This window comes from Pholcus phalangioides, unplaced genomic scaffold (genome assembly GCF_987345545.1).
Source record: "Pholcus phalangioides strain wild (caught in Gottingen) unplaced genomic scaffold, Ppha-v1.0 ptg000024l_1, whole genome shotgun sequence".
NCBI classification, from domain to species: domain Eukaryota; kingdom Metazoa; phylum Arthropoda; class Arachnida; order Araneae; family Pholcidae; genus Pholcus; species Pholcus phalangioides.
In genome coordinates this window covers 20,210,925-20,233,052 of record NW_028301616.1, presented here as the reverse complement: position 1 = coordinate 20,233,052, position 22,128 = coordinate 20,210,925, and the positions used below count along the sequence as shown (strand labels likewise).

The 22,128-nt window shown below is 42.0% G+C and overlaps 1 protein-coding gene across 7 annotated transcripts in view; it reads right to left on the bottom strand.

The window, feature by feature from the left end:
* Positions 1–2,185: 2,185 nt before the first annotated feature.
* The window catches only part of LOC149068947 (glutamate receptor 2-like), a 159,046-nt gene continuing 139,103 nt past the window's right edge, over positions 2,186–22,128 (bottom strand). For all 7 annotated transcript variants that reach the window (XM_089250309.1, XM_089250311.1, XM_089250310.1 and 4 more), the window contains 10 exons: positions 20,249–20,419; positions 19,298–19,405; positions 16,549–16,674; positions 13,830–14,054; positions 10,878–11,239; positions 8,018–8,171; positions 5,951–6,019; positions 5,612–5,856; positions 4,331–4,451; positions 2,186–2,630 (listed from right to left, as the gene is read on the bottom strand). In XM_089250309.1, coding sequence (XP_089106435.1) covers positions 2,493–2,630; positions 4,331–4,451; positions 5,612–5,856; positions 5,951–6,019; positions 8,018–8,171; positions 10,878–11,239; positions 13,830–14,054; positions 16,549–16,674; positions 19,298–19,405; positions 20,249–20,419 — 1,719 coding nt within the window. In that variant the 3' untranslated portion in view covers positions 2,186–2,492. The remainder of the gene's footprint in view (positions 2,631–4,330; positions 4,452–5,611; positions 5,857–5,950; positions 6,020–8,017; positions 8,172–10,877; positions 11,240–13,829; positions 14,055–16,548; positions 16,675–19,297; positions 19,406–20,248; positions 20,420–22,128) is intronic.

Sequence of the window (22,128 nt, the reverse complement as noted above, 5' to 3'; positions counted from 1 at the left end):
TTCAGAATAAATGCAAGAAATGATTTCAGGGCCGCTGAATATTCAGAATAAATGCAAGAAATGATTACAGGGCCACTGAATATTCAGAATAAATGCAAGAAATGATTTCAGGGCCGCTGAATATTGAGAATAAATAAATGCAAGTAATGATTTCAGGGCCGCTGAATATTCAGAATAAATGCAAGAAATGATTTCAGGGCCGCTGAATATTCAGAATAAATGCAAGAAATGATTTCAGGGCCGCTGAATATTCAGAATAAATGCAAGTAATGATTTCAGGGCCGCTGAATATTCAGAATAAATGCAAGAAATGATTTCAGGGCCGCTGAATATTCAGAATAAATGCAAGAAATGATTTCAGGGCCGCTGAATATTGAGAATAAATAAATGAAAGAAATGATTTCAGGGCCGCTGAATATTCAGAATAAATGCAAGAAATGATTTCAGGGCCGCTGAATATTCAGAATAAATGCAAGAAATGATTACAGGGCCACTGAATATTCAGAATAAATGCAAGAAATCAGACAAATTCTAAATTTTTTTTTCTTCCAAACTGTTCATGAAGTTCATAAATTTATCATATTCAACTGTGATTATGTATCCAAGCTCGTATTGCGTGAACACGATGATCCGTCAATTAATCACTTGATTAACTGAACATAATTGTGGTCCAGGATGCAGATTCCGAATGGTAATGTTGGTTTTGTTTGCACACGCTGACACGTGTGAAGAAAGCCAACATAACTGATATAATGCTGTTTAAGAACGTATTCATTTCTCTCTTTCTTCACACTCTTTTCAATTTAATTCAATTTTTATTGAAAAATATGTGTAATACACGCATCATGTACGGGTAATTATTTGGTTTAATGAAGGGAAGAAAGATTATAAATCTGTCTATATTTTTATCAAACTTTCCTACTTTATTCGAAAATTGTGCATAATCACCTGTAATAAGGATAACTGAAGTGAAATTCAATCAAATTTTCTTTATCGAGATGATTTATGATTATGCATAATCTCATTGGTGTATCACTTTTACACACATTAACTTGAAATCTCAACCCTTTAAGCGGCAATGACGAGATAACTCGCCCCCATAAAAGTCTCGTATTTTAGCATTGACAAGACCAGATATTTTGTAAAAATGGTTTCTCAATGGGAACCTTTCTCTACACCGTTTAGTTTACGCCTGCTGAAAATCTGGAGAAAGCCTACTTTTTTCATTAAAAAACATTTTGAAGGTGTGTTTGGTAATTTCTAATGGCCGCTTGAAGAGTTAAATACGGGGGGAAAAAACGGGACATCACCAATTGTCACCAGAAATGTTGCCAATAAAAACCGACAAAACCAATTTTTCTGCTAAATGGATGACTGGCAATTTTGCTTGAATTCGGTAGCATTTTTGGCGACACCTGGCGATTTCGAGTGTATTTGTATGTGTGACCCCGTATTTTTTTTTTTTCAAGGGACTATGTTCAGCCCAGCAATAAGGGCCCGATCACTTGAGTGGCTTGCCGCACATTCCCAGATCACTTGAGTGACCAACGGCACATTTACAGATCACTTAAGTGCCTGGTGTGCTGTTCCAGATCATTTAAGGGACATGAGACACAGTCCTAGATCACTTAAGTGGCCTTCCGCACATTCCCAGATCACTTAGGGGCCGTTCAAGTATTACGTAAGCCAGTTCTTAGCCATTTTTGACCCCCCCCCCCTTGTCAGCAAAAGTCAGCAAAACGCTGACCCCCCCCCCCCGTCAGCAAAATTTCGTTATCAACTCTGCCCCTCTGAATCCTAAGGGGCCATTCAAGTATTACGTAAGCAGATTTTTAGCCATTTCTGACCCCCCTCCCTTGTCAGCAAAATTTCGTCAGCAGCTTAGAATATTTCATATCTTCAAAAATATTGGTTGATGACGTAAGCAACCTTCAAACCCCCTCCTCCCCCCTCGTCATCAAAAGTTAGGAAATCCGAACCCCCACCCCTCCCCCGATGCTGACGTAATACTAGAATGACCCCTAACTCATATTTTCATAGAGGGTGGTTGATGACGTAAGCATTATCCAACACCCACCCACCCCTCGACATCAAAAGTCAGCAAATCGGAAACCCCCCCCCCATCGATGATGACGTAATACTTGAATGCCCCCCCCCCTAAATAAATCACAAAACATATCAAAAACATAATTCAACGATTTTATATATTGCTTGCAAAAATTTGTTTTTATTTTATTTTTTCTGCAGTTTCGAAGTGCACTTTCCAGAATCAGCAACAGGTTGCGTCCGAATTTCCTGAATTCAATTGCTTGTCCCCCCCCCCGATGGAAAGATGATGTCCATCGAAAACTGAACACGTGGTGGATGAAAAATTTTTGATTCTTCTCTTTCGAAATTAATATGCACACGTGATGCTGCTCATCCAACGACATAATACTGTGTTGTTTCATATATTGTTGCGGTTGTCTTATTATTTTATTCTATTGGGAAACTTAGTTGTCGATGTCCAATTTGCTCGATCCCCGGAAACGCTCGAAGATACCCACCGATACCGCGATCAGTATCCCAATGATCAACAAGTAGAACACGCCGGATACTTCTTCAAGTGTCAAGAAACTGCTGTAGATACTCTGAAGGGAAAAAAAATGGAAATAGTACATAATTTATTTATTTAAAAATAATCGATTATGAACTTCATCGATAGGTACAGTCAAACTCGGTTACGACGACTTCGGTTCTAACTACACCTCGGAGATAACGTCAGACATTGGCGGTCCCGGTTGACTCCCATAGATAATGATGTTGAGAGGCATTGTTTACGACGTCGATATTAACGTATCGACCTCGGATATAACGACATATTTTTTTGTCATTTTTTTTTATTCCGTTTTAAGGCGTTTTTTTCCCCAAAGATATCCTGAAATTTTAGAGCTTGGCATGTGTTATGGCAATGGCCTGTCAGTTGTTCCACTTACTCACGCTTAATACGCCAAATACTTATACGCTTAATGCGCCAAATACTTATACGCTTAATACGTTTACTGACGCTTATTATACGCCAAAATAAATGTAATGAGATTAATTTTGGCGCTCCGACTTGAGTATTGACATTCCCGTTATATCCTGTAATTTTGCCCTTCCCGACTTATTCAAACAAATGTCCCGTTTTGTAAACGTAATCACAAAGCGCATTTTAGTTCACAATCCCTCACTAGAATCAGGGATACAGGTGATTTGCTAGAATATGCTATTTTTGGCGATGTACCATATTTCTCATCGTAACTTTCCAATACTTTTCTCCATCAAATATGGTCACTCAAAACTATAATAAAAATAACAATTTCGTACACAGAGTTTCATAGCGCATCTGATTTTCTTCAAGTCTTGATAACGTTGTTTGTAAACGGATCTCGGTAATAACTCCAAAATTACGCGGAATCTTCGATGTCGTTATAACCGAGTTTGACCGTATTCTGAAATGCAGTATCTGTTGAGGCCATGTTTTCCCCCCAAGTCCATGGACCGCGGAACACTGGTGCTCCGTGAAGCCATTTCAAGTGTTCCACAAAAAAAAAAAAAAGCAAATACAATTAAAATTTGTTGCCAAAAAAATGCAAAATAATTTCTGTATGGGATTTTAATCGATAAACGTGAATGGCAATTAAACGTTTTAGTTATACAGGGTGTCCTGTAAGTGTTAATGCGGCCTTTATCTCATTAACCGTTTGTCTCATTAACCATAATGCGGACAGGGCACCCTGCATTATGTGGTATCGTAAACTTTCCCCGAGACCGGGATTACACTATAAAAGTTTGATGAAAGATCTTTTACAAAACTTGAAAAAGACAACCAATAAGCCTGTTGGTTACCTTCGCTCGAATGTAACCGATACAGTTATTAGTTGTTGTTGTTTTTTTTCAAGTTTTACAAAATTTTTTTATCAAACTTTTATAACGCAATCCCGGCTTAAGAAAATTTGTCGAAAATTGCTTTTTTAGATGCTAAATCTTCCTCTAAATTTTGCTAAAAAAAAGTATATTTCTTCTTAAAGTTTTGGCCACATGACTTCTGAATCACCCTGTATACAATTTGTCTATCTGCGAATATGTCAACATCCGGTTGAATCCCGTTATAACGAACTCAAAGAGGACGGAGAAATCACTTCGTTGTAACAAAATTTCATTATAAAGGAATTCAAGGTTTTTGCATTGTTTCTATGTAAAGTTATCTGGGAATTAGAAAAGTGTTCGTTAAAACGAGATTTCCGCTGCAACGGTATTCGTTATAACGGGATTTGACTGTACCGATTTATTTTTCTCAACAACATACCGGTAAGATGTTCAGGTTGGGGTCTTCGCAGGTTTTCGTCTGGTGGTACCACCACTTCTCGTAAAGGGTCCGAAGAGTTCCGTCTTCCGTCAGTTCCAGCAAAGAGTGATCGAATGTTTCCCTGTAAAACAAGACTGTCATCAAAATATGTGTGCGAACAAACTTTAGGACATACATTATCAACCCATGCCCAGAGGGTCAAATGTGGCCCGCTGGGTTATCTGATGTGGCCCACTATCCTCAAACCTAATTTTGTGAAAATGAACTAAGCCGCCCACTACCAGATCACCCAAGTGACCCGCGGTGCAGGTTCTACATCACTTAAGTGGTCCGTGGCACATTCCCGGATCACGTAAGTGACCCGACCAGTGCCACATTTATAGACCAGTTAAGTCTTCCGCCACACGTTCTCACCTCAATTAAGTGTTGTGCTGCACATTTTCACTTCAATTAAGTATTCCCCGCACGTTTACAACTCACTCAAGTGACTCACAGCACATTCCTAGATCACTAAAGTGACTAACGGTCCATTTACAGATCACTTAAGTGACCTGGGGTGCTGCTCCAGATCGCTTAAGTGACCTACCACACATTCTCAGATCACTTAAGTGGCCTACCACACATTCTCAGACCACTTAAGTGACCTGCCTCACATTCCCAGATCACTTGCATGAATAATGGCACATTTACAGATCACTTAAAGGGCCGGAGGCACACTCCTAGATCACTTAGGGGCCGTTCAACTATTACGTAAGCCAATTTTTAGCCATTTTAGGACCCCCTCCCCCCCCCCTTGTCAGCAAAATTTCGTCATCAGCTCTGTCCCTCTGAATCCTAACTCATATTTTCATAAAGGGTGGTTGATGACGTAAGCATTATCCAAACCCCCCTCCCCCCCTTGTCATGAAAAGTCAGCAAATCGGAAACCCCCTACCCCCCCATCTATGATGACGTAATACTTGAACGGCCCCCCTAAGTGAATCGCGGAACATTTTTCATTCGCTAAAGTGACCTAGGGGTGCTGTTCCTAGATCACGTAAGTGGCCTGCCGCACATTCCCAGATCACTTAAGTGAATCACGGAACATTTTCCGTTCGCCAAGGTGACCTGGGGTGCTGTTCCAGATCACTTAAGTGTCCAGCGACAACGTTTTCAAACCAATGAAATGGCCCGCAACCCGCAAAAGGTCGCTCACCCTCGCTTCAAACGAGAAAATTCCCTCCTCCCGGGAGAAGAAAACGGAATCAACACAAAAAATGAACGCGGTTTCAAAAACAGTACCTCAACGCGGAGCCTTTCTTGAAAGCGATTCCGTACGATTTCTGGTCCAAGTAACCCGCGGTCACCATCATGTCACACGGCTCGAGGTTGGTCAGGTATTCCGAGGAGACGGATTCCATTATCATGGCGTACGAACCCCCGGACTCTCGGATCCTCTCGATGCCTTTGACGTTGCTGTTCACCAACACTTCGGGATGCTTGGACAGATACTTCCCGTATTCCCTGTAAAGACCGATCTCGGAGTCCTGCAATATTCGAATGTAAATTAATACAGGATGCAATAAAAAGATCTCGACGGTAAGTTGAATGTGTTATCGATTAATAGGAAATCTAGCTCACCATGAAAAATCTCTGAGTTGAACCACCACCGATGGCTCCGACCACAGGATAGCCTTTCTCCACGGCGCTCTGTTAACAGACAATCATAATAGGTAATCAATAGGGCAGGATTTTTATGACCTAAAAGAACCGCGACACAGAATATGCCCCACACCAAAAAAAATGCATTTTATGCTCTAAAAAACTTAAAATCTTAAAAACGTAGAAATCACTAATCATTGTCCAAAATGATGGCACAGATAAAATTACTAAAGGTTTGCCAATATCACCGAAAAATCGCCCATCATTGTCATTAACGATGCCAAAGGTAAGTAAAATTGTCAATTTCATTGCAAATATGTTCGAAAAATTGCCAATTCTGGGGAATATAGCTATTGAAGAGGGAGCTTGGGGGGGAAAAAGTCCCTCTCTTCGTTGCTCTGCTGAAATATTCAAAATATCAAGAAATGAGCTGTTAATCGGACACCCTGCATTATACAGGACTCAGATTTGCGTATTTCCAGTGATTTGCTTTTTTGCAGCGCTCTCTATCGACAAAAATTGAACTACATTTTTTTCTGTTTAAAAAAAAAGATTTTCCTTCGTGAGAATATATAACTTTTTTTTTCAGCGTATTCGGGATATACCAATTCCTTCAATTTTATGAGTTTTTGAACTATTTACGAATTCACACGACACCCTGCAGATTTACGAAAAAGGCGTCTTAACGGGTGGGGGCCCAATGAGGCCCAGGGCTCCGAGATGAACGGGGGGATTCTATTGCATTGAAGAATTACATTTATTCCGAGATTATTTTTTCATCATAGAGGAACTGTCGTCAATTTCGAACATATTTCTTACAATTAATTCAAATACAAGGCCACAACAGGCAAAATGCCCAGTGAGGTGGCTGAGAAAAAGATGCCCATAGCACAAATATAGATGCTATACAGTCGAATCCGGTGTTAACGAATACCGTTATAGTGAAAATCTCGTTTTAACGAACACTTTTGTAATCCCTCAGATAAGTCTACGTAGGAACGATGTGAAAACCTGGAATTCCTATTCTAATTTCGTACGAAGTGATTTCTCCGGTCTCGTGGAGTTCGTTATAACGGGATTCGACTATATATTTCTAAAATACAGAAACCCAGTTAAAAATGTAATAATAAAAACTAAAGACTATTTTTATATATAAGGACATGATAAAATACATGGGTGAATCCGACCTATTTTGTTAAACGAAAGTGGGGGGGGGGGGGGGGTAGACGAGCAATTGCGGATCATGAAGCAACTTACCAACCTGCCCTATCTCGAACCATTTTCGAGTTATGGTAGATTATGGGGGGGGGGGGAATGCATCAATTATAAATTGTGAATTTTTGAGACAGAATTTCACAATCAAAATTTCAGAAACTTCACAAATCTGATTGTGAAGTTTCTGAGACACTTACACACAAACTAAGCACATATTCGGAAAGAGCAAAAGAAATAGATAAAACTCGTCAAGTATGAAGGAATTGGTATATTTGGCATGAAGTTTGCAAAAAAATAACTTTCATGAAAGAGATTTTTTCTTTCTTTTTTTTTTTTGTACAGAAAAAAAAAGTTCAAATTTTTGTCGGTAGGGGACACCGCACTATAAAATGCAGGGTATACGATTAACAGCTCATTTCTGGATTCAAGTATTACGTCAGCAAATTTTTAGCCATTTTTGACCCCCGCCTCCTAACGCATATTGGTGGGATCAGAGACGTATGCAGGGGCGGGGCATAGGTGGCTCGCGCGCGTGCCGCCCCTCCCCCCGACGATAAAAAATTTATTGTTTCGGTGCGAAACATATTTTTCTTCAAGAACTAAAATTTCGAAAGAAAATACCTTCACTGTATAATGAAGGATGAGAAAAAAAAATGTTCGTACCGTGAAGACGCCCAGTAATTATGACCGCCCCAGGTCCCGCCGTGTGCTAAGGGCAACCCTGACACAACGCACAGTGTCGGAACGTTTCTGATCGTGACTCGGAAAGCATTTTTTTTTTTACAAAGATTTTTAACTCATTATACTCATTTAACCTTTATATATTCTTACCTGCACGACGTCGCTGGAACGTGTCAACGAGTGCGTGGTTTGTGACGTGGTGCGCGATAAAATGAGCATCGAAGTGACCGACGAAACGTAGAAGGCGACGAAAGTGAGACTGAACATCCACCAGACCACGGACAAAAGTCGATGGGTCTCAGACCTAAGCAAGGAAAAATGAGAAAATTCAGAGTGTTTTGGTAACTCCGGTCATATCGCCAAACGCCAATTTCCAACCAGTGGCGGGAAACAAAGGCGCCATCGCTGTTCGTCCCAGGATTGGTAGATAAAAAGAACTTGTTTTCGGGATTCTTCCCCCCGGATCCGAACCCGTGGACCTTGACGGTAACCTTCGTGTTGGAAGATGAGCATTTTATCATTGCGCCGTATAAATTTAAGCTTTAATTTCGATCAAACCCTGCTTATTTGCCTCGAAAAGATAAAAGAAAAAAAAAAAAGCTCGATAACTTTCCACCAGGGGGCATTTTGGTTGTTGTCATCGCTTAGAGCATGACCGATTCATTTATTTAGGTTATAATTTTTCTCGAACCCTGCGTATTTGTCACAACAAGATGAAAAAAGTTCCAGAGCTTTCCACCAGGGGGCATTTTGCTTGTTGTCATCGAGTAGCGCGTGTCCGATTTAGTATCCCTGGACTTTTGCTCCTTCGCTCTATCTTCATCCATTCAAAAGTTATGACCACCTGAAGATCTCGTATACAGTGACACTTACGCGGCCAGTTACAATCATTTTCAACCTCTAAGAATCATTTTGGGATGCCCGGGAGCAACAAAGGATGAATATTCAAGAAATAAAGAACATTCGAAATTTGACGTAATCTTGAATAACTCCTGAAATATGACACATAGAATCATGAAAGTAGCGTAGTGGTATAGCAATACGAGTATGCGCCAAATTATAAGGAGGGTTAGAACGCCTCCTGGTGGAAAATGAAGGAACTTTTGTGTTATCTTGAAATCTAAGCAAGATAGACAAAAAATTTCAAAAACCAGGTCATAGAAAGGCATTTAGGTAATGGTAAAACATATACTTGGTTATGAATAATGTTAAATGACGACATTGAAAAATTAGTGTACCTAAGTTAGGTGCGATTGCTCAGCACCTCCTAAAGAAAGAAGGCCTCTCCACACGGGTTGTCAAGCTCATCTGTAACGCCATTAAGACAAGTTTCCCACATTTTAAACGAAAGCATCGTATTTCGTTTCTTCTTATTTTGGCGTAGAATCTTCCTGGTTGGCTCACAAATACCGCATGGTGATTGGATGTGGGGCATATTCTGAGCCCGATCGTTTCTATTCCGCACGACGATCATACTGGCACGAGCAGGTTATTTTTTTCCCTGAACATTCTGAGGGGGTAAATGGACTACTGACGTCACGACCGGCGTGTGCGTGGAGACCTTTTATCTCTAGGACGTGCTAGATTACTACTCGGTATTTTGCTGCATAATCAATGAGTTATTAAGCCGTCGTAAGTTGTTGTTAAGTGCAGTATCATGTTGTGGCGGTCAGCATGTTCTCTACGGAGGGGGGGGGGGGGGTGTTGAGGAAATAAAAGATGAAACCCAAGAATGATTTCATGCTACGTACGGCGATCCTTGCGGGTTCTATTTTATTTGATTATTCATTTTGTAACAAAAGCAGGCCCCCAACTATTCCCTGAAATTTTTCTACTTGCCAAATCGAGAAGAACCTTCATTGCAAGGTATCTAGAGACGCAAAAGCAGCGGCCCATGGGAAAAAATGCCATTTTGAACGGAATATCAGTTGCAGAGCTTCAAAATGCTTGCAGGAAGTGGTTGGGGATAAAATGAGAAAAAATACATTGATGATATAGAGTAAAATGCCCTGAAAAAAAAAAGTGACATTTCTCTGAATACATACACACAAAAATTAGAAGAGAAGAAATTAAAGGTAGGTGGCGCGTTTTTCGGAAAAGCACCAGCAAAATTTTTACGTGAACGAGAATGGATTTCATATTCGCACTGTACTCCATTCGAATATTAATTTTAAGGTTTATAAAAAGAGTCCTCCCATTCAACCACCCATATCTTCCGTGGGGGGGGAGGGGCACAGCTCTCACTGCTATAGTATAATCATCCTGCAATAGTTGGCGAGGAAATCAAGAATCTTGTGTACAGAGGTTTCCAAACTTGCGTTCTTTTTCAAAAATCTTTGTTCCTCATTGCCCCCCCCCCTCCCAATTTAGTCAACCCATAAACCCATAGGATCCCATCTATACCAATAACCCCTCAGAACCCACCCTCTCGGCGGGTGGGTTCCAAATGTGCCCACTTTGGGAAACACTGATCGTACTACAATCATCAAGAATCAGGTACGATCGACCTGCAATAGTAGGTGAGGAAATTGAGAATGTAGTACATTTTTTTTCCCCCAAAGTGGGTAATATTCCCCCACCAGGCATAGGCAGTGGCAGGGTGAGGGAAAAGGAACGATCGCTTCTCCCGTTCAGTAAGAAAAAATGTTTTATTGGCATATATGCAATAGGGCGGAGAGAGACATTAACTCCCCCTGTTCATTATACACACCTTCAGTGATTCGGCTCGCCGCCCCCCCCCCCGCTCGAGCAGCCTGCAACCTGCATCGGCTTATGATCCCGGGGAACGATAGAATGATCCAAAAAGCGGCGGTAGAAGTTGAGGGGTATTATGTAGGACCGTATGGGTTGGCTTGAGTTGGCGGTGAAGAAACAAAAAAGGTTTTCGTAACTACGTATCATCTATACCCTACAATAGTTGGCGGAGAAATCGCGAATCTGGTACAAAAAATGTCGATGAATTTCCTTTAGTTAAGCTAGATAATAATAATAATACTTCATAATTTCTTACCTCGGATATATCCCAGTGTCCCTGAAGAGAAGGGACCCGAGAGCGAACCAGTAACTGCTGGAAACGGAGAGTCGATCGGTAACCTTGGTGTTTAGGGACCGGATCCTCTCGGGTTCCCCGGTGAAGTGACTCGCCAAGTAATTGGCACCACCGAAAGCCAGATAGGCTACCAGAGCCAACAGCCAGACTTTATAAGACCACACGTTGAGGAACCCGAACACGCCTAAGTACGAATCCGTGAGAGTGTCGTCGGGTTTCTTGACCACCAAGTTCAGTCCGACCAACATGAAGGGTTTCGTGAAGTCCACCACTTCTTGCCTCTGGTTGGTGATCGTGAGTGGAGCCGCTGCCATGTCGGCTTCCTGTAGGAGAAAATATATTTTTCCCCCTTGTAAAATGCTGCGAACTAGGAGTACCAGGTGGTCATAAAATAACTCTGCCGATATATGAGCCCCCCTAGCGGCCACAAAAAATCTACCAACGCGAATGAAATTCGAGATGTAATTGTCTCAGCGTATGCGCTCAAGAATGAAAAGGAAAAACAAAACCCTAGCTCTCGCGGTTATGGCTACATTCCATGCATTCATTCAAACCGAGCACAACTTCGGTCTATCGCCATAGGCAATTTGCCACCGATTGAGTTGTGCTGGAAGTGTGAGTGTGTTTCCCTGAATCCCCCTCCCCTGGTTCACCCGGATCTCCTGGAACTCGAAACTCCTGGGTGGGGCCGCGAAAACGATCATGTAACGAGGTATACAAATAAACACATAGTGCACTCAGCTGCCTGGCGACATTTGGCCAATCGTGCCCTAATCTTTAAAGTTCAACCGCCTCGCTAGCAGTTGCCTAATCGGCGTGGTTTTCAGGGCGCTGCATCGCGGCAGTTGTTTATCCGACGCAGCTTTTGCCCTTCCAAAAGTAAGGTTTTAAAGTGTAGCCAGTGAGTCTTCCGGTGGCGGGCTTCCAGGTGAGGCCCCCAGTGCTCGGTTGAGCCCTCACTGCCTTGCCATTGTTGCCAGAAGACCCTGAAGACAGCCAATGGGTCTTTGGGTGGTGGGCTGCCGGGTGAGCTCTCATTCGTTGGGCAGCCAGCTGTTATGCCGGCCAACAGGTCTGATGTCTTCGGGCCCCTTTGAACTTTCTTCTTGGACCTCTTTTCCGTCTTCATTGTAGATCCCCAGGCGGGTCCTGCACTCGCATGATTCGACATCTCGAATGTCAGTGCAGTTTTCAAACTTGCCGGACAGCAGTTATGACAGCCAATAATGGGTCTCTGATTTGTCCTATCTTTCGTGTCTCTTTTTCGTAGTCCTCTTCTTCATCCTCTTAGGAAGACCACAGTCAGGCCCTTCATTCACCAAGTTTGATGTCTCGACTGTCGGTTCATTTCAGCTTTTCTGAAAGGGCTGTGTTTACAGCACCGAAATTTCGAAAAATTCAAGTGGCAACGCAAGCGCAGTAAAAAAACTAAATGGCGTTAGAGCGGCACCTGAAGCATGATGAACGTCGCGCTAGATGCAAACAAAGAAACGTGTAAACCACCACTGTGCAGATCACGTTACTGCCGCAGGAGGTTCCCTCTAAGGGGTTAGTGCATTATATCCCTTGGTGAGATCTTTGCCTGCGTCCTGGGCTGGCGTACGTGTGGTGCTAGAGGTAGCGTTCCAATATCATTCAAGGGTTCTTAACTGCGCTGATCTCTTAGCAATGCATAAAAGTGAACGTTGTCATTTAAATATTTCGTTTGTGTGACCGTAACCGTTACAGCAAGGGTTTTCTTTTTCTTTTAAGCGCATCCTAGTCCGAACCCCTTGTACAGGATTATCCCGACTTACGTTACACCGAGTTACGCGATTTTCTGTGAAATATGCATACTTTACACTATATCTTCGCATCAGCCAGCTGTTAAAAACCTCTGTACAAAATTGTTTCGTCGGTGAGAACAGCATAGCATGTTATACAGATTTTAAACAAGCTACAGTAAAATTGTTAAAGGGGAAACTGTTAAATTGGGGAAATTGTTAAAGATGAAAACTTGCCGTGATTATTGGGAATGTAAATCCAAGGCTTGGTGTGGAATCTGACACTTTTTTCAGAATACTTTACAACACAACCAACTCCGATCATATACATAGAGATACGGGAATTTCTAATAAATGGAGGTGAGTAGGAAATGAAGGCGCCATCTATCGGTGGTTGTCCCAGACTCGGTAGATAGAGAACTTGTTTCTGGTGCTCGGATTCGAAGGTGTACACCATAGCGGTAACCTTCATAATGGAAGACGATCGTCTCACCCACTGTGCTACTCGGGCGCCATTTTCCCTGTGACTGGTCACAATTTCACATACCTGAAGTCCAACGTTATTGCCAGCCTTAAGAAATAATTCGTTTAATGCGACGCTCATCAATGATGATTCGCCAGGTCTGCAACTCCTGAGGAACTTATGAGTGAAAGTTGTTTTCTTGTCTTTGAAACCAATGATTTATGGAAACATTTGAAGCTTAATACACTTGCATTCATTTGCCCTAATTCCAGGGGAATACAGACTTTTTTGAGGGCTTGGTTGCGGCCACAGGGCAACCTATAGGTTTTATGAAACCACTACTTTAAAAATACGTTTTCACTTCCATTTTGTGGGATGTGTAGGAATAACTATTTTTTTTATTGAAATTTTTACCAAAAGATAGATTAAATAGATTAAGATAGATAATTTTTGGTCCAAATTAATTTATATTTACATGTACGCAAATTTGTACCGCGACTCACGCGAATTATCGTCGGTCCCACCTATCGCATAACTTCGGGGTATTGTCGTACCTCGAATTTTATTCACATCCGTTGATTTTTGCTGCAGCAAGGGGTTCGTGTATCAGCTAAGTTATTTTATGACCACCCTGTATACTCAGAAAAGAGGTCGTAAGAAGTGTTAAAAAAAATGGGGTTAACTCACTTCTCTGATGACTTCACCGATCATACCAACCCATTGTTCTTTGGAAGATGTCTGGCTCGAGTTCGTTTTCATTTTGAAACCGTACCTTCCGTCTTTCACCAGCCGCAGCTGGTATTCGCAGCCGAGATTATCGCACAGAGCGTCCATGAGGTCTTTGATGAATCCGTAAAACCTGGTGCCACTTCCGACTTCTGCAGTCCCATTCAGTTGCAGGTATGGATTCGACTGCGTGCGTGTGTTAGTAAACGAAAGAAAAGGATAATGTTGACACAAATATTCATGAACACAGATTGGGCAGAAAGTCCGTTCATCTCATTGAGGTGTGGGTGCCGGAGTTGGTATTGACAGCACGGGGATTTTGTTTTTTAAAAAAAAAAAAAAAGTTACGGAAATCTCCGATAGGTGGCATTGACGAAGAAAAGACAACCGGTGATGTGTTTACAGGGAAAATGACGTCGACTGTGCTTATTATGATCAATATCACGTCATCAAGTGTCCATGATCTCAAGTTTTTATAGGAAACGTGATGAATTTCTTCAGACCCATGCAGTGAATTTTGTTTTACATCAACACAAAAATTCAGACACCTCCCAATTCCACTTCGAAATATAGAAACCAGATGGCAGCGCTAGCACGACACGAATCACGCTGAAGTCTGGCATCATAAATACACCAGGACTGTATTATACAGAGTGGGCAGAAAAGTCCGTAGAAACTTGAAAAATTAATAAAAACCGCAAAAATAACCGAAATAAAAAACGGTTTGCAGGGTTAGCATCGCAAGGTCACGGGGTTTTTTTCAAGACAGGGAAAAAACAATAACTCAGAAAACAGCCGATAGGTGGCGCTGACGTACACAGGTCAAAGAAAAGATACGCTAATAACGAACAGAATGCCTCGTAATCGTTTACTAGAGCAAGATTGTGTTCCACATGAACACCACCACCACCAAAGGGGATAACACATTGCAGGCGAGTCACAAATCCAGCAACGGCAGAGTGCAGCAGGTCCACATACACGGTTTACAATTGTGGATTAGGAGCGCAAGTTCTTATAACCGTCTCATTTGCATATTTCCACCGAAGTTGCTCGTACCTGCGCCACCTATGTTGCGCTGTTCTTGAGTTATTTTTTCCCCCCTGTCTTAAAATGATTCCCGTGTCCTAGCGATGCTAACCCTGCAAACCGTTTTTTATTTTGGTTTGTTTTCCGGTTTTTATTCATTTTTAAAGTTTCTACGGACTTTTTGCCCACCCTGTACATAAAAACAGGTATATAGAAATTCCCTAGAGGGATTTGCGAGGTTTATTGTATGGCTTAGTTTCGGTGTAATTTTTTTACAGAAAGAGATCAATCAGGCCAACAACATTTGAAACTTGCACAAATTATGACATTTTGCTTTCGAATCTACAAGACAGATGGCAGCGGCACTTCTCGGACACATGCACTAGAATAAACAGATTCGAAAACTCAGAAAGGAGCACTCCTGCGTCCACCCCCTTTCAAACGTCACTTTTTCCAATTTTCACAACAGATAATGCGTTAGGAATCGGCATTTGAGTGTAGTTTGCATCATGTTTTCTTTGTTTCTGAATGGGTTTCACAAAACTGTTTTCTTCTACCAGAGCTGTTTTTCGGAATTTTTTTCATATTATCCTGAAGCAGGTCCGCAACTGGGGGGGGGGGGAGGAGTAAGCAGGCGTAACTGGTGCTCTATTCGCTGCGCACCACAAGGGATGCGAATTCGACCCTTTAAAATTAAAAGGGATCGCGAAAATGCGTACTTGTCCCGGCTGACAAAGCATTTAGTTGCGGCACCTCTCCTGGAGAAAGCTGGACCGATTCTGGTGTGAGAATAGCATCTGCAACTCATGGGCCCTTGCATTCTGGGAATTGAGACGGCGATTGGTCAAAGCCTGTAAACATGTGTGAAAGAAAATACAGCAGATGCCAATAAAGAGATCTATGTTTCAGAGTGAATGAAAGATTTCTCTCCAGAAAAAAAATAATAATAATAATTATGGAAACCTGAAAAGGAGGACGGTGGGTTTTGTAAAACGTAGGAGGCCCACTTGAAACGACATCTGCATACGAACGATGCACGCACCGTTATGTAGGGAGAACGCAAAGGTTTCAATTATGATAAAGTTTATTTACACATGAGCAAAGGTACCACCGACTCTAGCCGATACAAAAAAACATCTGCCTGAAAAAGGCGGGGAAAAATAACAGATAATAATTGTGTAAGCGGTGCCATCTAGTGGCGATAGAGAAAAAAGAATATAATATGAAATACTATACCGCTACATACACAAACAACATCAAAAAGAAGGACATTTGGTAACCCTACCCTAAAAAAAAAGGTTGTTTTTTTTCGAAAATAATTTTACGTTTTGTTTAAAAAGCGCATTCCGCACATGCATCAATTCTCAATATTATTACCTCTCCTCTGACGAACTTTTACGAGGCGCATGTACGGTTTAGCAGTAAAGGTTTATTTTTGTCGGTTGCACCACCTATCGGTAATTTTTGTAACTTTTTCTTTGTACTTAATAAATCGACACTCCTAATCTTCTAGCCACATCTAAATTTGATAATTTCAACATTTTTCACATTTTTACGCACTTTCTGCCGAACCTGTATATTACATAGCATGTATTACCGAAGAAAAAAGAGAAATGCATTTTTCACCGTCCAAGGACATAGATGACGTACTCACAAGTACTGTGGTAACAATGTATTTGGGCTTCGTGTCCTTGGGCTTTTCATTCAATGGACGTTCGTTCGGATCTTGTCTAGCCTTCGTGGACAATCTCAGGCCAAGCCTCTTGGACCAAGTTCCAATCTAGAAAGAAAGAGAGAGAGGTCTAAGCTGTGTGTATCGAATATTCTGGAATCGAACCCGGGCTCTCTTGCAATCCGGGCAAGCACGCTAACCAATACACACGCAATAGAGAAGCACTTTTCTTTATAACTATCGATAGTTATAAATATCACTCTTCTTGTACCGCGTCAACCAGCATGAACGACTTGTGTAAAGCGCGATGGTCTCGTCGTCCTCCATCTTCGAACGATCCTGATTTTGATGCTGATAGTAAGGGGCCGTTCAAGTATTACGTAAGCAAATTTTTAGCCATTTTTGACCCCCCCCTCTCTGTCAGCAAAACGCTGACCCCCTCCACCATCCTTGTCAGCAAAATTTCGTCATCAGCTCTGCCCCTCTGAATCCTAACTCATATTTCCATAAAGGGGTAGTTGATGACGTAAGCATTATCCAACCCCCCCCTTTCCCCCTTGTCATCAAAAGTCAGCAAATCGGAAGCCCCCCTCCCCCCCCCACTCAATCGATGATGACGTAATACTTGAACGGCCCCTAATGCGCTGAAAAAAAAAAAACAGGGTGGGAAACAAACATCCAACCACACAACCAACGGCCGATCACAGCCCAGCTGTTATCGGTCGGATCATCCTGCAGCGATTTACAGCCAGCTGTCTCTTGCAGAGACAAAAGTGAAACTTCTATGCCTGACATATGACTAGGTTCACGAATTTTCAAAAATTTGTAATTAATATAAATATGCCAATGTGTAATATAAATTATGTCAAATAAAGTTTAAAAATGCATGGAAAACAGCTTGTACGCATGGTAAAATAACCCGACATCAATGTAATCGGATAAAAATTTAGTCCAGAAGTCAATTAAAAGATTGTTGACAATCATTCGATTTCGATTATTGACAATCATTCGATTTCGATTATTGACAATCATTCGATTTCGATTATTGACAATCATTCGATTTCGATTATTGACAATCATTCGATTTCGATTATTGACAATCATTCGATTTCGATTATTGACAATCATTCGATTTAGATTTTCGACAATCATTCGATTTCGATTATTGACAATCATTCGATTTAGATTTTCGACAATCATTCGATTAACTGAACAATGTCTAGATTCTTATGGGAGGGACTATATGCCATCATGGGTATAATCTTGTTTATGACTTTGACTGCCTATTGGCGTTTGTTGTTCCGATTTTAATCATCTGTTATATGATTTCAAATTGACGATCGTTTTTTTATACAATTTTTTGTTGCCTTCGTCTGAGGCGACGTTGTTGTTTATAATAAAACATTCCGGATACGACCATCCTCCGGGAACGCTTCGATATCTCTCTGAGATGAGAAGCGGGGTGTGTCAGCACTTCCTAGAAATAGAAGGCCTCTCCGCAGTCTTCTTGTGACGTCAGTAAGTAGTCCATTTTCCCCCTCAGAATATTCAGGGGAAAAAAAAATTCCCGGCTCGTGCCAGTATCATCGTTGCTGACTCCGCGCTGAGCCAAGACAGCCGGAGAAGCCAAAAATTAAACGCGGATAGATTTATAAAAAGCGGCCCGAGAGCCGAGAGGAGAAGGCAGAACGAAAGTAAGCATTATTAAGAAATGGCAAGAAAGTATCATCGTTGTGAGGAAAATGAATGATCGAGCTCAGAATTGGTGATTTCTGTGCCCCGCATCCAATCACTATGCGGTATTTGAAATCCAATCAGGAAGATTCTACGCCAAAATAAAAAGAAACGAAACAGGATGCTGTGTTTCAAAATGTGGCAAACTTGCTAGGTAGTCTGAATGACGTTTATGGCGAAGAGTGCAGAGAGGCCTTCTATCTCTAGGAGGTGCTGGGTGTGTCCGGTCTTCAGAGGTCAAAGCCAATTAGAAGCTGGCATTGTGAAGTCATAAAACTTTCGTTTGCGTGCGATATATACACTCGTGTGGCGGGGTTTGGGAAATGCAATAAGCTGCCTTTGCCCGACACAAAAACCATTCAAACCAGCCCCCCCCCCCAACTATATTTTATTACACAGCCAAACCTCTATTGACATCACCACCACAGCCCATCTGCTTCTCAGACTTCATCATACAATCAGTTACAGGAAAAAGAAAGTGTTTCAGTTTCTGTGATGAATTTCCTTTCCCTTCACACAGCAATTCATTCTCCTGTCGCTCTCTTTCACTGTTATGTCGCTATAGAAGTTTCACTTCAAAAATCCAATATTATAAAAAAAAATCAAATTGTGTGTGTGTGTGTGTGAATAGGGAACAGCGATCGGTTATAGTGATTATACTGACGTCACACTTGCGCTCAAAGATGGTAGATGGGTCAGCCTAGGGTTGACTAAGTGGTGATTTTTATGGCCGTGAATTGTTGTCGGTGAGTTTTGCCGTAAATAAAAACAGTGATTAGCTATAACTGATATATATAATACTGACGCAACGATTTCGCTCAAAAAAGATGAGCCAGTCTAGTATCTTGAAGAGCTGTAACTCAAACTGATGGGCTTTAAAAACCGTTCATCGATGAACGGTGTCCGTATAGAAATCTGGCAGGTGCGCAACTGATTTTCTTTTACACCGCTGAAAAAAACAAGGCAATATATAGAGATAAGCATTCTCTTCTCTTACTTTTCTCACGAATAATGGCGTCGTCTCGGTCACTTCGAAAGAGTATTCGTCCCTCTCCCCATCAGGCGTGAAATGCACATTCCCGGATTTTCCGTTCGGGAAAGCTACCTAAATAATGACAAAAGGAGTTCGTACAAAAACCAACAACGTTGTAGAAACGATCGAACTACAGGGTGGGCAAAAAGGCCGTAGGAACATAGAAATCGCAAAAATAACCGAAGTAAAAAACGGTTTGCAAGGTTAGCATCGCTAGGTGACTGCAATTTTTTTAAGACGGGGGAAAAAAGATAACTAAAACAGCCGATAGGTGGCGCTGCTATACAAAAGTCAAAGAAAAGATACGCAAAAAATAACGAACAGAATGCCTCCAAATCGTTTATCACAGCAGTACGTGTTCCACATGATCACCACCGCAGGGGTTAACACATTGTAGGTGAGTCACAAATCCGGCAACAAGTCCACATACACGATTTACAACAGTGAACCGGTTGTGGATTAGTAGTGCAAGTTCTTATAACCGTCTCATTTGCATATTTCCACTGAAGTTGCTCATACCAGCGCCACCTATTGGCTATTTTGTGAGATATTTTTTCCTGTCGAAAGAATTCCCGTGACCTAGCGATGCCATCCCTGCAAACCGTTTTTTATTTCGGTTATTTTTTCGGTTTCTATAAATTTTTAAAGTTTCTGCGGATTTTTTACCCACCCTGTATAAAAAACAATTCGAAATAATAATGAAACGTGTGTACAGTCAAACCTCGTTAGTGCGCCACCCGGTTAACACGTTACTCCGTTTACCGCATCACTTTTTGGAAGTCCCAATTGTCCTCAGGCAGGAATTGACAAGCTATACTCCGTTTAACGAGTCACTCCGCTTACTAAGTCATATTTTTGCTCTCCCAAGAGTGACTCATTAACGAGGTTTGACTGTATATCGATTTCGTTGCTCACTTTCTTCATGAGGTTGGTCAGAGCCGTAGCGTGGGACGTCACGTAAGCGGGCTGGTCTTCGAGGCAATTCACGCTCTGTGGGGTCAAGTTGAATGATGGCACGTCCAGCGGGATGCTCCTCGTCGCTGTTGTCAAGACGTAAGCGACGTCGCGCAACAGTAAAGCGCTGGTCTGAAAGTGAAAAAAAAAGTTAAAAAACAAAAATATATATACAAGATATACAGAAGACTGGATGTTGTGAAGATATTTAGTATTTGAGATGTTAATTTTTTAAGGAAGGAAAAAAAACTCATCTCTGCCTCTACCGGGAGTCGAACCCGGGTCCCTCGATTGCCGGACGAGTGCTCTGACCACTAAGCTACAGAGGAGATAGAGATGAGTTTTTTTCCTTCCTTAAAAAATTAACATCTCAAATACTAAATATCTTCACAACATCCAGTCTTCTGTATATCTTGTATTAACAAGTGGAGAGCGACATTCATGTCAAAATATATATATATATACACTGCTCAAAACAATTAGGAGAGCAAGCAAAAATAGTGAAGAAAACCGTGCGAGACAGCCACGTATTGGCATACAATGGATAGTACACGCGCATCAATGCGCAATACAGAAAAAAGACGTAAAAAATTTTGGAATTAAGCTTTAATTCTTTGAAAATATGGAAAGAACATGAAAAGATGATTTAGGGCAACAATTTGGTTACATGTAAACGATAAAAAAAAGTACTGTTTGGACATGATGCATGAGTTTTAATAGGGCGTGTGGTCTCCTCGAACAGCTAAGACTGCTGCACACGTGCTTGCCATGGATGCGATGAGGTTATCGATCAGACTTTGGGGAACACTGTTCCACTCCTCAAGAAGTGCAATCTGCAAGTCTCGGACAGTAACGAGCGGCCTTGGTCGCGCAGCAATGCGTCGTGTTTGGATTCAGGTCAGGAGAGCACGCTGGCCATTCCATACGCTGTATTATTTCAGCTTCAAGCATGTTCTCCACCAGACGAGCTCTATGCGGTCGGGCATTATCATCCTGGAAAACAAAGGAATCTCCAATGGCTCCAGCGTAAGGGATGACATGAGGTCGCAGTATCTCGTCTGCATACCTTCGGGCCGTCAAAGTGCCATTCCGAATGATATGCAGGTCCGTATGTCCGCCTATGCTGATTCCACCCCATACCACCCAACCAGCTCGTCTGTATTGTGACCTTTCACGAACGAATGCGTGGTTATTTCGAGTGCCCCTGTCCCTCCATACCAGAACACGTCGGGTGTCACACTCCAGACTGAATCGGGACTCGTCTGTAAACAGCACTTGGCTCCAATCATGTTGCTCCCAATCTCGATGTTCAGCAGCCCATCTTCTTCGGGCCGCACGGTGGCGTGAGGTCAACGGAATGCAGACCATTGGCCTACGTGCATAGAGCCCTCCCTCATGAAGCCGATTACGTACTGTTTGGCTGGACACCCTTCGTCCTGTTGCCAAGAGCAACCGTCTTTGCAGCTGCGTAGCATTCTCTGTTCTGTTTCGACGGGCTGTTAACCGTACATACCGGTCATCAGTTGCTGTAGTGGCGCGTGGCTGACCTTGCCCTGGTCGACGTCTAACATTTACTGTTTCTTGGAATCGATTCCACAGCCTTGCAACAACACTTCTGGCGACTCCAACAGCGTCCGCGACACTACGTTGTGTTTGCCCGGATTCCAGTCTGCCTATAACACGGCATGCCATGGATTCCGGTAAATCACGTTGTTGAGACATCCTCAAGTCACCTTGTCTCAAAAAAAAAAAATACTGCGCAATCGAATTTCACAGTTACGGCAGTAAAACAGACGTTTCTGCAACATCCCGATTTCTGCCCTTATCTCCTTTTTCTGGTT